Source organism: Salvelinus alpinus, chromosome 24, assembly GCF_045679555.1.
Source record: "Salvelinus alpinus chromosome 24, SLU_Salpinus.1, whole genome shotgun sequence".
Lineage (NCBI taxonomy): Eukaryota > Metazoa > Chordata > Actinopteri > Salmoniformes > Salmonidae > Salvelinus > Salvelinus alpinus.
Genome location: NC_092109.1, coordinates 32,760,428 through 32,774,032, shown reverse-complemented (window position 1 = coordinate 32,774,032; position 13,605 = coordinate 32,760,428). Strand labels below are relative to the sequence as shown.

Sequence of the window (13,605 nt, the reverse complement as noted above, 5' to 3'; positions counted from 1 at the left end):
GGAAAGTAGATGGGGTGATATAGGGGGGTAGATGGGGTGATAGAGGGGGGATAGATGGGATGATAGAGGGAGGATAGATGGGGTGATAGAGGGGGGATAGATGGGGTGATATAGGGGGGTAGATGGGATGATAGAGGGGGATAGATGGGATGATAGAGGGGGGATAGATGGGGTGATAGAGGGGGATGGATGGGGTGATAGAGGGGGATAGATGGGGTGATAGAATGCGGATGGATGAGGTGATAGAGGGGGATAGAGGTAGATGGATGGGGTGATAGAATGCGGATGGATGAGGTGATAGAGGGGGATAGAGGTAGATGGATGGGGTGATAGAGGGGATGGAGTGATAGAGGTGGATGGGTGGGGTGATAGAGGGGGGATAGATGGGGTGATATAGGGGGGTAGATGGGGTGATGGAGAGGGGATAGAGGTAGATTGATGGGGTGATAGAGGGGGGATAGATGGGGTGATAGAGGGGTGAGAGGTAGATGGATGGGGTGATAGAGGGGGGATAGATGGGGTGATAGAGGGGTGAGAGGTAGATGGATGGGGTGATAGAGGGGGGATAGATGGGGTGATAGAGGGAGGATAGATGGGGTGATAGATGGGGTGATAGAGGTAGATGGATGGGGTGATAGAGGGGGGATAGAGGTAGATGGATGGGGTGATAGAATGCGGATGGATGAGGTGATAGAGGGGGATAGAGATAGATGGATGGGGTGATAGAGGGGATGGAGTGATAGAGGTGGATGGGTGGGGTGATAGAGGGAGGATAGATGGGGTGATAGATGGGGTGATAGAGGTAGATGGATGGGGTGATAGAATGCGGATGGATGAGGTGATAGAGGGGGATAGAGGTAGATGGATGGGGTGATAGAGGGGATGGAGTGATAGAGGTGGATGGGTGGGGTGATAGAGGGGTGAGAGAGGTAGATGGATGGGGTGATAGAGGGGATGGAGTGATAGAGGTGGATGGGTGGGGTGATAGAGGGGGGATGGATGGGGTGATAGAGGGGGATGGATGGGGTGATAGAGGTAGATGGATGGGGTGATAGAGGGGATGGAGTGATAGAGGTGGATGGGTGGGGTGATAGAGGGGGGATGGATGGGGTGATAGAGTGGGGATAGAGGTAGATGGATGGGGTGATAGAGGGGGGATAGAGGTAGATGGCTGGGGTGATAGAGGGGGGATAGAGGTAGATGGATGGAGTGATAGAGGGGGGATAGAGGTAGATGGATGGGGTGATAGAGGGGGGATAGATGGGGTGATATAGGGGGGTAGATGGGGTGATAGAGGGGGGATGGATGGGGTGATAGAGGGGTGAGAGAGGTAGATGGGTGGGGTGATAGAGGGGGGATAGATGGGGTGATATAGGGGGGTAGATGGGGTGATAGAGGGGGGGTGGATGGGGTGATAGAGGGGTAATGGATGGGGTGATAGAGGGGAGGGATAGATGGGGTGATAGAGGGGGGATAGATGGGGTGATAGAGGGGGGTGGTGGGGTGATAGAAGGGGGATAGCCAGGGTGATAGAGGGGGTGGTGGGGTGATAGAGGGGGGATAGACAGGGTGATAGAGTGGGGTGGTGGGGTGATAGAGGGGGGATAGACAGGGTGATAGAGGGGGTGGTGGGGTGATAGAGGGGGGATAGACAGGGTGATAGAGGTGGTGGTGGGGTGATAGAGGGGGGATAGACAGGGTGATAGAGGGGGGTGGTGGGTGATAGAGGGGGGATAGACAGGGTGATAGAGGTGGGGTGATAGAGGGGGATGAGGATCAGTAGAAGGGGATAGGGAAAAGGGCTCTGACACGTTGGAGAGAAGAGGGTTAGAAATCACTTGACTGGAATGTTAATTCTATCAATGCAATGAAAGGACGAATGTGATTGACAGCGACTGAACAACAGTGGACAAATGAAGCATCATACAACTTTACTCTTCTGTAAAGAATTACATATGGGATTTAGGAGTGGAGAGAAAAACAGAATTATTAACAAAAGATATATTGCAATTCATCTCTCACTACAATATATATATTGGTTTTATTATTTGTGTACTAGTTTTACATTTTACTGAATTGTTATTAGCTAGTAACATTTCACTACAACATGTACTGAACAGTGTACGCAACCAATAAACTTTGATTTGATTTTAATTGATTGACGCTAAATAAAGAAGACAAAGCCTAACAACAAATAAAACAGTCCAAGCAGAGTCCAAACAAAGAGAAAAATACCACCAAATGGTGCACTGTGAAGAATCCCAAAATAACAGAGAGGACTCACTTGCAGGAGAACTGATTGATACCATGTATGAAGTAACAGTCGCCGCCGTTCACGCAGTAGGCCTTCTCTGAGTCATTGCATCTTCTGGCATGGCCCGAGCCTGGAGACGGTGTGGTAGTTACTGCAGAGTAAGACAGAGTTACATGTTATTATAAACTGGGTGATTCCAGCACTGAATGCTGATTGGCTGAAAGCCATGGTATATCAGACCGTATACCACGGGTATGACAAAACAACATAATGTTTTACTCTTCAAATTACATTGGTAACCAGTTTATAATAGCAATAAGGCACCTCTGTGGTTTGTGGTGTATGGCTAATAAACCAAGGCTAAGGGCTGTATCCAGGCACTCAGCGTTGTGTCATGCTTAAGAACAGCCCTATGCCGTGGTATATTGGCCATACTGTATACCACACCCCGTCGGCCCTTAATGCTTAAATAACACAGCCATACAGTACTGTAGACAGTTAGAGCTTTTGTTACTGGAGTAGAGTACAATGTATATTCTGTCAAATAATACTTGAAACTAAGAGGGCTCTATACCGGGGAAATATGTAGAAGAGATGTCATATGTTTTAAAATACGGTGAAATATTCTACAATGTCATGTAGGTAAACTCATAGATACAGGTGCTGCACCTCCAGATCAACGTTCTTATCAGGTCAATCACTTGTTGTTTTGTGATTTTATACACAATGCAAGACAGAAACAGGCATTTGATCACTCATCCTCCGTTTTAAACACTCAGATCTTTCCTTCCACGAATTGCATTGTCTCTCTCAGTAGTGTTGACACTGACTCTAGACGCTCAATGAGCAAAGATAAATATTTCCCCTTACAGAGCGTAAGAGTCCTTGTTTATACCTCCGATTCAGATCTTTGGAATGGAATGCCTAAATGTCACGCTGACTGTTGGTGTTGGAGTCATGCTTGGCCACGCAGTTGTAGGTAAACAGAGAGTACAGGAGGGGACTAAGCACGCACCCCTGAGGGGCCACTGTGTTGATGATCAGCATGGCAGATGTTGATCGTTACCACCTGGGGGCGGCCCGTCAGGAAGTCCAGGATTCAGTTGCAGAGAGAGGTGTTTAGTCCCAGGGTCCTTAGCTTAGTGATGAGCTTTGTGGGCATTATGGTGTTGAACACTGAGCTGTAGTCAATTAACAGCATTCTCACATAGGTGTTCCTTTTGTCCAGGTGGGAAAGGGCAGTGTGGAGCGCAATAGATATTTCATCATCTGTGGATCTATTGGGGCGGTATGCAAATTGGAGTGGATCTAGGGTTTCTGGGATAATGGTGTTGATGTGAGCCATTACCAACCTTTCAAAGCACTTCATGGCTACCGACGTGAGTGCTACGGGGCGGTAGTCATTTAGGCAGGTTACCGTCGCTTTCTATGGTGGTCTGCTTGAAACATGAAGGTATTACAGACTCAGGGAGAGGTTGAAAATGTCAGTGAAGACACTTGCCAGTTGGTCTGCGCATGCTCTAGGGAACGTCCTGGTAATCAGTCTGGCCTTGTGGCCTTGTGAATGTTGATCTGTTTAAAAGTCTTGCTCACATCGGCTACGGAGAGCGTGATCACACAGTCGTCCGGAACAGTTGGTGCTCTCATGCATGCTTCAGTGTTGCTTGCCTTGATGCAAGCATAAAAGGCATTTAGCCCGTCTGATAGGCTCGTGTCACTGGGCAGCTTGCGGCTGGGTTTCCCTTTGTAGTCCGTAATAGTTTGCCACGTGCAACGAGCGTCAGAGCCGGTGTAGTAGGATTCAATCTTAGTGTTGTATTGTCATTTTGCCTGTTTGATGGTTCATCTGAGGGCATAGCGGGTTTCTTATAAGGTTTCTTATAAATTCAGTTGGTGCCGTGGTCATAAGGCACAGTGGGCTGTTTACCATGGTGAAGATGTCACAACACATACATACACAGGACACACACACACATGACACGGACACACACACAGACAGACACACAGCACAATTACCTTTTGTCACTGTGTTATCCACACTTTGAGCTCATTCATTCATTCCAGTTATTGATGTAGATTATTAATATTGGCATACACAGAGGGATATCGTTATAGGAAGAAAATGAGAAAGAGGGAGAAAGAAAGAAAGACCGAGACCAAGATAAATACATTGCTGCTAACCTGACCTGTAACTGGGACAGAGACAGAGAGAAAGACATTGCTGCTCACCTGACCTGTAACTGGGACAGAGACAGGGAGAAAGACATTGCTGCTCACCTGACCTGTAATTGGGACAGAGACAGAGAGAAAGACATTGCTGCTCACCTGACCTGTAACTGGGACAGAGACAGGGAGAAAGACCTTGCTGCTCACCTGACCTGTAACTGGGACAGAGACAGAGAGAAAGACATTGCTGCTCACCTGACCAGTAACTGGGACAGAGACAGAGAGAAAGACATTGCTGCTCACCTGACCTGTAACTGGGACAGAGACAGGGAGAAAGACCTTGCTGCTCACCTGACCTGTAACTGGGACAGAGACAGAGAGAAAGACATTGCTGCTCACCTGACCTGTAACTGGGACAGAGACAGGGAGAAAGACCTTGCTGCTCACCTGACCTGTAACTGGGACAGAGACAGGGAGAAAGACCTTGCTGCTCACCTGACCTGTAACTGGGACAGAGACAGGGAGAAAGACCTTGCTGCTCACCTGACCTGTAACTGGGACAGAGACAGAGAGAAAGACATTGCTGCTCACCTGACCTGTAACTGGGACAGAGTCATAGAGAAAGACATTGCTGCTCACCTGACCTGTAATTGGGACAGAGACAGAGAGAAAGACATTGCTGCTCATCTGACCTGTAATCGGTATCAGAAGAGTGTGATAAACAAGGCCAGTACATCATGTTGCTCATCTGTGGTAAACATGCATTTCAACAAAGCCCTCAATACAGTCTACATGTTCTGTTGGATATCACATGGAACCACTGGTGTAGCCCTCCGGAGGTCGGCCCCCCCAGATAGCATATAAACACGTCATAAGACAGTACTGTGCAGCCGCCTTCATCAACCTGGCCAAGGCTTTCGACTCTGTCAATCACCGCATTCTTATCGGCAGACTCAGCAGCCTTGGTTTCTCAAATGACTGCCTCGCCTGGTTCATCAACTACTTCTCAGACAGAGTTCGGTGTGTCAAATCGGAGGGCCTGTTGTCCGGACCTCTGGCAGTCTCTGAGCGTGCCACAGGGTTCAATTCTCGGGCCGACTCTGTTCTCTGTATATATCAATGATGTCGCTCTTGCTGCTGGTGATTCTCTGATACACCTCTACGCAGACGACACCATTCTGTATACTTCTGGCCCTTCTTTGGACACTGTGTTAACAAACCTCCAGACGAGCTTCAATGCCATAAAACTCTCCTTTCGTGGCCTCCAACTGCACTTAAATGCTAGTAAAACTAAATGCATGCTTTTCAACTGATCGCTGCCCGCACCCGCCTGCCCGACTAGCATCACTACTCTGGACGGTTCTGACTTAGAATATGTGGACAACTACAAATACCTAGGTGTCTGGTTAGACTGTAAACTAGCTGATTTACACGCTGAAGCTATGTTGCGCTTGGTGATCTCTGACTGTTTCATCCTAACATCGTGGATAACAATATCTCTATACTCTCTACACTCGCCAATTTTAGCTTTAGCCAGCACCATCTTCAGATTAGCCTTAACGTCGGTAGCCCTGCCCCCTGGTAAACAGTGTATGATCGCTGGGTGATTCGTTTTAAGTCTAATACTGCGGGTAATAGAGTCGCCAATGACTAGGGTTTTCAATTTGTCAGAGCTAATGGTGGGAAGCTTCGACGTCTCTGACCCCGTAACGGGAGGAGTAGAGACAAGAGAAGACTCCGCCTCAGACTCCGCCTCAGACTCCGACTCGCTACTTAATGGGGAAAACCGGTTGAAAGTTTCTGTCGGCTGAATGAACGACACCGGTTGAGCATTCCTACAGCATTTCCCTCCAGAAGCCATGAGAAAGTTGTCTGGCTGCGGGGACTGTGCGAGGGGATTTATACTAACGTTACTATCTGTACTTACTGGTGGCACAGATGCTGTTTCATCCTTTCCTACACTGAGATGACCCTACCTAACGATTGCGTCTGAAGCTGGGCTTGCAGCACAGCTATCCTCGCCGTAAGGCGATCGTTCTCCTGTATATTATGAGTACAGCGACTGCAATTAGGCATCATGTTAATGTTACTACTTAGCTTCGGATGGTGGAGGTCCTGACGAACCATGTCCAGAAAAAGCGTCCGGAGTGAAAAAGTTGAATGAGGGAAAAAAGTTGTGAGGGAAAAACTAAAAATATAAACGGTAATTAAAAAGTAAAAAGTAAAAACCGTAAAGTTGTCAGCTAGCAAAGTAAGGTTGGCAACAAACCGCACAGCAACACGTCCCCAAAGCAAACTCCTCTTTTGGCCGCATTTCCATCCATTTCTCTGCTGCCAATGACTGGGACAAATTGCAAAAATCACTGAAGCTGGAGACATATCTCCCTCACTAACTTTAAGCATCAGCTGTCAGAGCAGCTTACCGATCACTGTACCTGTACACAGCCAATCTGTAAATAGCCCACCCAAATACCTCATCGCCAAATTAATATTTATTTTTGCTCTTTTGCACCCCGGTATCTCTACTTGCACATCATCTTCTGCACATCTATCACTCCAGTGTTAATGCTAAATTGTAATTACTTCGCCACTATGGCCTATTTATTGCTTTACCTCCCTAATCTTACTACATTTGCACACACTGTATATATATTTTACTATTGTTATTGACTGTACTTTTGTTTATCCCATGTGTAACTCTGTGTTGTTGTTTTTGTTGCACTGCTTTGCTTTATCTTGGCCAGGTCTCAGTTGTAAATGAGAACTTGTTCTCAACTGGCCTACCTGGTTAAATAAAGGTGAAATATATATTTTTTAAATAAATAAGCCTTGAAATAAATGTGTAGAGTAGCAGGACATGTCCAGGCAGGGACTGTAATTTATTTTATAATGGAAAACATTTGTTTTGGGAATTTTCTAAACACTTTGACTAGTATTCACTTGCCCAGAGCAAAATACACCAACTTCAACCTCTCCAAAAAAGTCTTTCAAATTTGAAAAACTGTCAAAAATGGATGTTAACTGAAAATGTATCTGAGGTAGTTTCATGCGTTAGCCATTTGTGACTTTAAAGAATATTTATTTCAAAACTGTGATTCCTAAAAATGTGTTCGGAGATTTGGTCAACTACGTCAGATTTGTCTAAAATCCTTAATGAATCAGGAATGAGAAGGGTCAGCTATACCATCAGGACCCCTTATTCATGTCCTCATTACATGTAGTACAACAAGACCACTAATGGTTTGGAAAGTTCTCTACTTTTGATAGATTTAAGCAAATAATATTGGAATCACCATGGTCACAACCATGAACTGTCAACTCCATCTCCCTGATAGCATAAACTATTTTTTTTATTTTTTTTATTTTTTAACATTTAGTTAGGTTTTAGAGTCATAAAGCAAATGAGGAAAAACTAAATTGCTACAGTACTGTGTATACCGCTTGAATGAAGAAGAAACATTTAAATATATGATATATGCCTGAAAATATTATTATTATTATTAAACAATTATTGTGATTCAAAATATTTTTGCAGAATTTTGCCTCTAAAATATTAATTCTATCAGTGACGTAGTTGACGATTATTGAAGTATTTTCTATGCTAGACCTAAGGGATAATAAATGTTGATTTCTGTTCTAAATGTAGAAAAACTGGCCCTGGAGCATGTTAGAGCTATAAAACAAAACAGAAAGAAGTTTGGAGATTTGTGTTACATATTTGAATAATCTAATGTTTGAATTAAACAATCAAGGCCATGAAACACTTGTTGGACAATAATAGTAAAAATGAAATGCCTATTATGGTATATCAAAATATACATTTCAAATTGTGTTAATATTAAGACACATATTTGTGGGGAAAAAGTTGAGATTGCCCCGTCTTTCAAGAATCCCTGAGCTCTAAAACAGCAACCTTTTCTGCTAACCTACGCAGCGCCACTGCATGGTACCTATTCTCAAGCAAAATACAAATATTGCAGAAACTGTTGTCAATCAATGGGCAAAAATCCACAAACTCAATAGGAATACTTTTTCTCTGAAAGGGCACAAAGCTTGAGCTAGAATTGACGATACATCACTGCAGTTAGAGAAACCTATAGCAACAAATCAGACAAAAATATATTGTGTGACGGACAAATTGTACTTGTCGGAAGATCCCCCTGGCCCCTCAAATCCCCAGTTATCTCACTCACTGTCCATTACATTACATGGCAGGGGATCGGAAGAAGGGAAGAAAACATCCCAGAACAAAAGCACCATCCACTTGACTAATAACAGAGTTCTCTTCTTGCAGCTTGCACAATACATGGAGGGACACTGGCCCAAGTCCAGCTGTGTAGTGTGTAGTGTTATCTGTCTCTCTGAGCGGAGGTGCTCCGGCCTTGCCAGGAGGGAGAAAGTTTACAGTACCCAGGCTCTACTACTTGTTTATCTGTGAGGAGAACTAATGACATGGGTTAACCACTGCACATTAAACTTATTTGGAGCAAGAGCGCTTGTGTCTTTTAAAGAAAGCTTAGTTGTAAATCATGCTACCACACGCTCTCTCATCCGTTATGTCAAAGTATATGATCCTCTCTTATTGTCTTGTTGACTTAACTCTTGTGTGAGGTGATCCAAAATGTCCAAATGCATAATCGTGATTTATGAGAAAACTGTTATCCGGATAATATAGCAAATCGTTTTTTAAAGTTACAAAAGCTGTGCCATTCAGAGAAGAGACTATGGTGAATCAGACGGTATGTACATTCGGCACCAGTCTGTGTTTGTGGAATACATAAAGACAGCGTAGAAGTGGTGTAGAATTAGTGTAGAACACCAAATATGTTGTAGATGGTTGAGTAACACTCCCACACTGTTAATGTCATCCTGTCATCCAATGCTTTCTTCTCCATTACTAACCCCTCTGTAGAATACCCTCACTACCAATTCGATTTGTGTTAGTTGTTGCGTTATTGGATTATAGGTGATTTAAGTGTCTTTGATAATCAGTGAAGCAAGGGTGCTCCTTTTGCATAGCATGGAAATAAAGTATTGCTTCAGTTTAATCCAGGAAATATTTCCGATATACACTATATGCACAGCCGATTGAGGGGGAATGTTGAGCTAAGACAGCTCAGTGCACAGAGAAAACCAACTGCTTTTCATGCATCTAAATAAAGTAGCATTCTCTTCAATACCAGCTGATGATCAAGGCAGGGAGAATGGACCACGCTATTTTCCTACAAAACACAATAAAGGAAATGAAAATAATGCATGTCATTACACTAAATAACTTTTAATTTTAAGATCTCTTTCTCTCTCTATCGCTCTCTTTACAGCAGAAGACACCGACAGGGCTTTTATCTGCATTTATCCTCAAGAGGCAGGCAAGGAATGGGACTGCTAAAAATGGGTGACAAACAAGACGCTTCATCTTGATCACAGCGTCTAGAAGATAGAAATAGGGAGCGTCCCTCTCCGTAAAGCATGCCCATATTGTTGGGTCAGTATCTCCTGTCCAACGACAGAACCATGGCCTTCCCTCTCCGTACAGCATGCCCATATCGTTGGGTCAGTGTCTCCTGTCCAATGACAGAACCATGGCTTTCCCTCTCCGTAGAGCATGCCCATATCGTTGGGTCAGTATCTCCTGTCCAACGACAGAACCATGGCTTTCCCTCTCCGTACATCATGCCCATATCGTTGGGTCAGTATCTCCTGTCCAACGACAGAACCATGGCCTTCCCTCTCCGTACAGCATGCCCATATCGTTGGGTCAGTATCTCCTGTCCAACGACAGAACCATGTCCTTCCCTCTCCGTACAGCATGCCCATATCGTTGGGTCAGTATCTCCTGTCCAACGACAGAACCATGGCCTTCCCTCTCCGTACAGCATGCCCATATCGTTGGGTCAGTGTCTCCTGTCCAATGACAGAACCATGGCTTTCCCTCTCCGTACAGCATGCCCATATCATTGGGTCAGTATCTCCTGTCCAACGACAGAACCATGGCCTTCCCTCTCCGTACAGCATGCCCATATCGTTGGGTCAGTATCTCCTGTCCAACGATAGAACCATGGCCTTCCCTGTCCGTACAGCATGCCCATATCGTTGGGTCAGTATCTCCTGTCCAATGACAGAACCATGGCTTTCCCTCTCCGTACAACATGCCCATATCGTTGGGTCAGTATCTCCTGTCCAATGACAGAACCATGGCTTTCCCTCTCCGTACAGCATGCCCATATCGTTGGGTCAGTATCTCCTGTCCAACGACAGAACCATGGCTTTCCCTCTCGGTACAGCATGCCCATATCGTTGGGTCAGTTTCTCCTGTCCAACGGCAGAACCATGGTCTTCCCTCTCCGTACAGCATGCCCATATCGTTGGGTCAGTATCTCCAGTCCAACGGCAGAACCATGGCTTGGTCGGCATGGTGTCCACAGGCCTTAGAGCCAGTGGCAGTTTACCAATCAGGGAGCAACTCCATTCTCATGAACCTGGTTTCTTATGTTTGGTAGCCATGAGGCTGAGTAAGTCAAATTCCTGACTAGGTTAGTTCACCATCAGAGACTGAGGAATATCCTGGTCTACCAGGCTGACCCTTTACATTAAAAGCCTCATGACTGAGACGGTTCACCGATCCTTTAACCCCAAGGGTAGGTCAGTTCCCCTGTCACAGAGATTTAAGACTGGGTTTGATTACCTGCTCTCATTCCCTTAGGGTTAGGTCCTTTAACCCGAAGGCTGTCATTTAGCCCGAGGGCTGTCCTGTAGCCCGAGGGCTGTTCTTTAGCCCGAAGGCTGTCCTTTAGCCCAAGGGTTGTCCTTTAGCCTGAAGGCTGTCCTTTAGCCTGAAGGCTGTCCTTTAGCCCGAGGGCTGTCCTTTAGCCCGAGGGCTTTCCTTTAGCCCGAAGGCTGTCCTTTAGCCCGAGGGCTGTCGTTTAGCCCGAGGGCTGACTGGATTTCCACAGTGTTATCTCTAGGCCAGTGGTTTGGCCAAGAGGCCTCGCCACTGAGTTAGATTATTCCTTTATGGCTAGAGAACTGAAAAGAATGACTGGGGGTGCAAGAGGGGCCATCTGGAAACCTTCATAAACATGTCTGTCTTTCGGCGGTCTCTAAAGGGTTATAAGAAAGTCGTAAAAATGAAAGGCGAGGTCCCTGTTGTGCAGTTTTCTTTCTTCTTGAGGCACTTCTTCTGTGCATATGCTCAGACAGTATGTATTCTGGAGGCTAGCCCTGTTCTGCACCTCAGTCGCAACCCTCAACAATGGAGTGATTACAGTATATAGTACAGTACATCAACAGCATCCTCATCACTATGGCCACACTAATCTCGGTTAACCTGCCCCTCAAAAAAATCTTGTGTCATTTGGTCAGATGTCCAGTTATGATTACGTAGTCTGTCCATGGCCACACAGAGTCAGTGGAGGAAGTGGAGGAAGTGGAATTGTATCAACCAAGAAATTACAAATTATTCACATCTGGAAATACTGCTGAAAACAACAATCTCTATTAAGATGCAGACAATATCTGTAATTAAATATTCTCAGCAGCAGATTCCATAAGGCTCTGGTCATTACTCCTCTTTGTCCATGAAAAGCACCAAGTAATCGAGTTATGTTTCGGGAAAGAGAGCTATTAAAGATGGAATATGCAGCTAGTGACACATATAATTTCCAACTGTGAACACAGCAACCAAAAACCTTACAAACTAGGAAAGATTTGAGATGTCTAGTTTAGGTGGGACCCAGGTCATATTACAGTAAGTCACCATTAGTCATCATAGCCTACAGAAAGTATTCATAGCCTTGACTTATTCCACATTTTGTGTTACAGCCTGAATTCAAAACAGATTAAACAAAAAGAAAATCTCACACATCTACACACAATACCACCTAATGACAAAGTGAAAACATGTTTCCATAAATGTTTGCAAATGTATTGAAAATGAAATACAGAAATATCTCAATTACGTAAGTATTCACACCCTTGAGTAAATCCATGTTAGAATCCCCCTTGGCAGCAATTACAGCTGTGAGTCTTTCTGGGTAAGTCTCTAAGAACTTTCCCCACCTGGAGAGTACAGTATTTGTCCATTATCCTTTTCAAAATTCTTCAAGCTCTGTCAAATTGGTTGTTGATCATCGCTAGACAACCATTTTCAAGTCTTTTCATATATTTTCAAGCAGATTTAAGTCAAAACTATAATTAGGCTACTCATGAACATTCACTGCCGTCTTGGTAAGCAACTCCCGTGTAGATTGGCCATGTCTTTTAGGTTAATGTCCTGCTGAAAGTTGAATTCATCTCCTAGTGTCTGGTGGAAAGTAAACTGAACCAGGTTTCCTCTAGGGTTTTGCCTGTGCTTAGCTACATTCCGTTTCTTTTTTTATCCTGAAAAACTCCCCAGCCCTTAACGATTACAAGCATACCCATAACATGATGCGGCCACCACTATGCTTGAAAATGTGGAGAGTGGTACTCAGTAATGTGTTGCATTGGATTTGGACCAAACATATTTTTTGCAGTATTAATTTAGTACCTTGTTACAAACAGGATGCATGTTTTGGAATATTTTTTATTCTGTTCAGGCTTCCTCCTTTTCACTCTGTCAATTAGGTTAGTATTTGGAGTAACTACAATGTTGTTGATCCATCCTCAGTTTTCTCCTAACAGCCATTACTCTGTAACTGTTTTAAAATCACCATTGGCCTCATGGTGAAATCCCTGAGTGGTTTCCTTCCTCTCCGGCAACTTAGAAAGGACGCCTGTAGCTTTGTAGTGACTTTGTGTATTGATACAACATCAAAGGTGTAATTAATTAATAACTTCAATATGCTCAAAGGGATATTCAATGTCTGCTTCCCTTATTTTTACCCATTTACCAATAGGTCCCCATCTTTGTGAGGCTTTGGAAAACCTACCTGGTCTTTGTGGTTGAATCTGTGTTTGAAATTCACTGCTCGACTGAGGGACCTTACAGATAATTGTATGTGTGGGGTACAGATAAGCGGTAGTGCTTAATAAATCATGTTAAACACTATTATTGCACACAGAGTGAGTACATGCAATTTATTATGTGACTTGTTAAGCATATTTTTACTCCTTAACTTATTTAAGCTTGCCATTACAACAGGGTTGAATAATTATTGACTAGAAGACATGTCAGCTTTACATTTTTTATTATTTTGTTAAATACA

General features: G+C 44.4%; 1 protein-coding gene across 5 annotated transcripts in view; it reads right to left on the bottom strand.

Moving 5' to 3' along the window:
- The window catches only part of nrg2a (neuregulin 2a), a 239,229-nt gene that overhangs the window by 50,463 nt on the left and 175,161 nt on the right, over positions 1-13,605 (bottom strand). For all 5 annotated transcript variants that reach the window (XM_071364586.1, XM_071364585.1, XM_071364587.1 and 2 more), the window contains one exon: positions 2,285-2,405. In XM_071364586.1, the coding sequence (XP_071220687.1) occupies positions 2,285-2,405 (121 nt within the window). The remainder of the gene's footprint in view (positions 1-2,284; positions 2,406-13,605) is intronic.